The following is a 709-nucleotide window of genomic DNA, read 5'->3' on the forward strand; positions in this document are numbered from 1 at the left end:
ATTGTTAGGAATTACGACAAAAGTCATACTCTTAAATTACAAATTAAGTTGTAAGTGTACGACATTTGTCATGGAAAATTTTCCCGTACCCTGTACGACTATTTTTCACAGTGTTTGGTCGTCAGCAAGCGCACTAGTCGCAGTCGTAGCAACTCATCGGCCCAGTAATTCGGAGTCTCGGGAACGAATCCTAGCAAAAGCGGTAAAAAAGCCGCCGAGAGCCGGACCATCGGCGAACATTTTTGAGCAGCGCATGAGGAATGTTTGCTCTGCGTACGTCAGAACATGAGTAATGACCACTTTGCGATCGGTGCAGAATTCAAAGCGAACAAGGAATAGCAAACGCTTTCTGTATGCTCAAACGACTCACCCGCAACCAAAAAGCAAACAATTTATTTCAGATCGGGCACTCGCTTCAACTGGAGGAACGTTCACTTGTAACGATAGTTGATTTGTCCATCGAGCACTTACGGCGAACGAATTAATGGCGGCACGCTGCGTGGCGAGGGCGAGCACGGCGGCGGGCACGACGCAGACGAGCACGGCCAGCGTCGCGTTCCTCATGCTGCTAGTGAGACCTGCGGTTAACAAGTGAGCTTGCGGGCCCACGACCTGCATGCTCTGCAGAGACCGCGGTCCTGTTCGAAATTGGTTCAAACCTTACGTGTTAACTTGTACACGCGACCTGCGACATGTAATCTGCAGTGAA

The 709-nt window shown here is 49.6% G+C and overlaps 2 protein-coding genes across 6 annotated transcripts in view; one reads left to right on the plus strand and one right to left on the minus strand.

Moving 5' to 3' along the window:
- LOC127749914 (uncharacterized) overlaps nt 1–649 on the minus strand; it is a 4911-nt gene extending 4262 nt beyond the window's left edge. Inside the window, exon 1 of the mRNA XM_052269958.1 lies at nt 472–649. Coding sequence (XP_052125918.1) covers nt 472–618 — 147 coding nt within the window. The 5' untranslated portion in view covers nt 619–649. The remainder of the gene's footprint in view (nt 1–471) is intronic.
- Nucleotides 1–709, plus strand: part of LOC113217386 (tensin-1) — a 283044-nt gene that overhangs the window by 195655 nt on the left and 86680 nt on the right. The window lies entirely within an intron of this gene.

Source organism: Frankliniella occidentalis, unplaced genomic scaffold, assembly GCF_000697945.3.
Source record: "Frankliniella occidentalis isolate FOCC.00 unplaced genomic scaffold, Focc_3.1 Scaffold106, whole genome shotgun sequence".
NCBI lineage: Eukaryota > Metazoa > Arthropoda > Insecta > Thysanoptera > Thripidae > Frankliniella > Frankliniella occidentalis.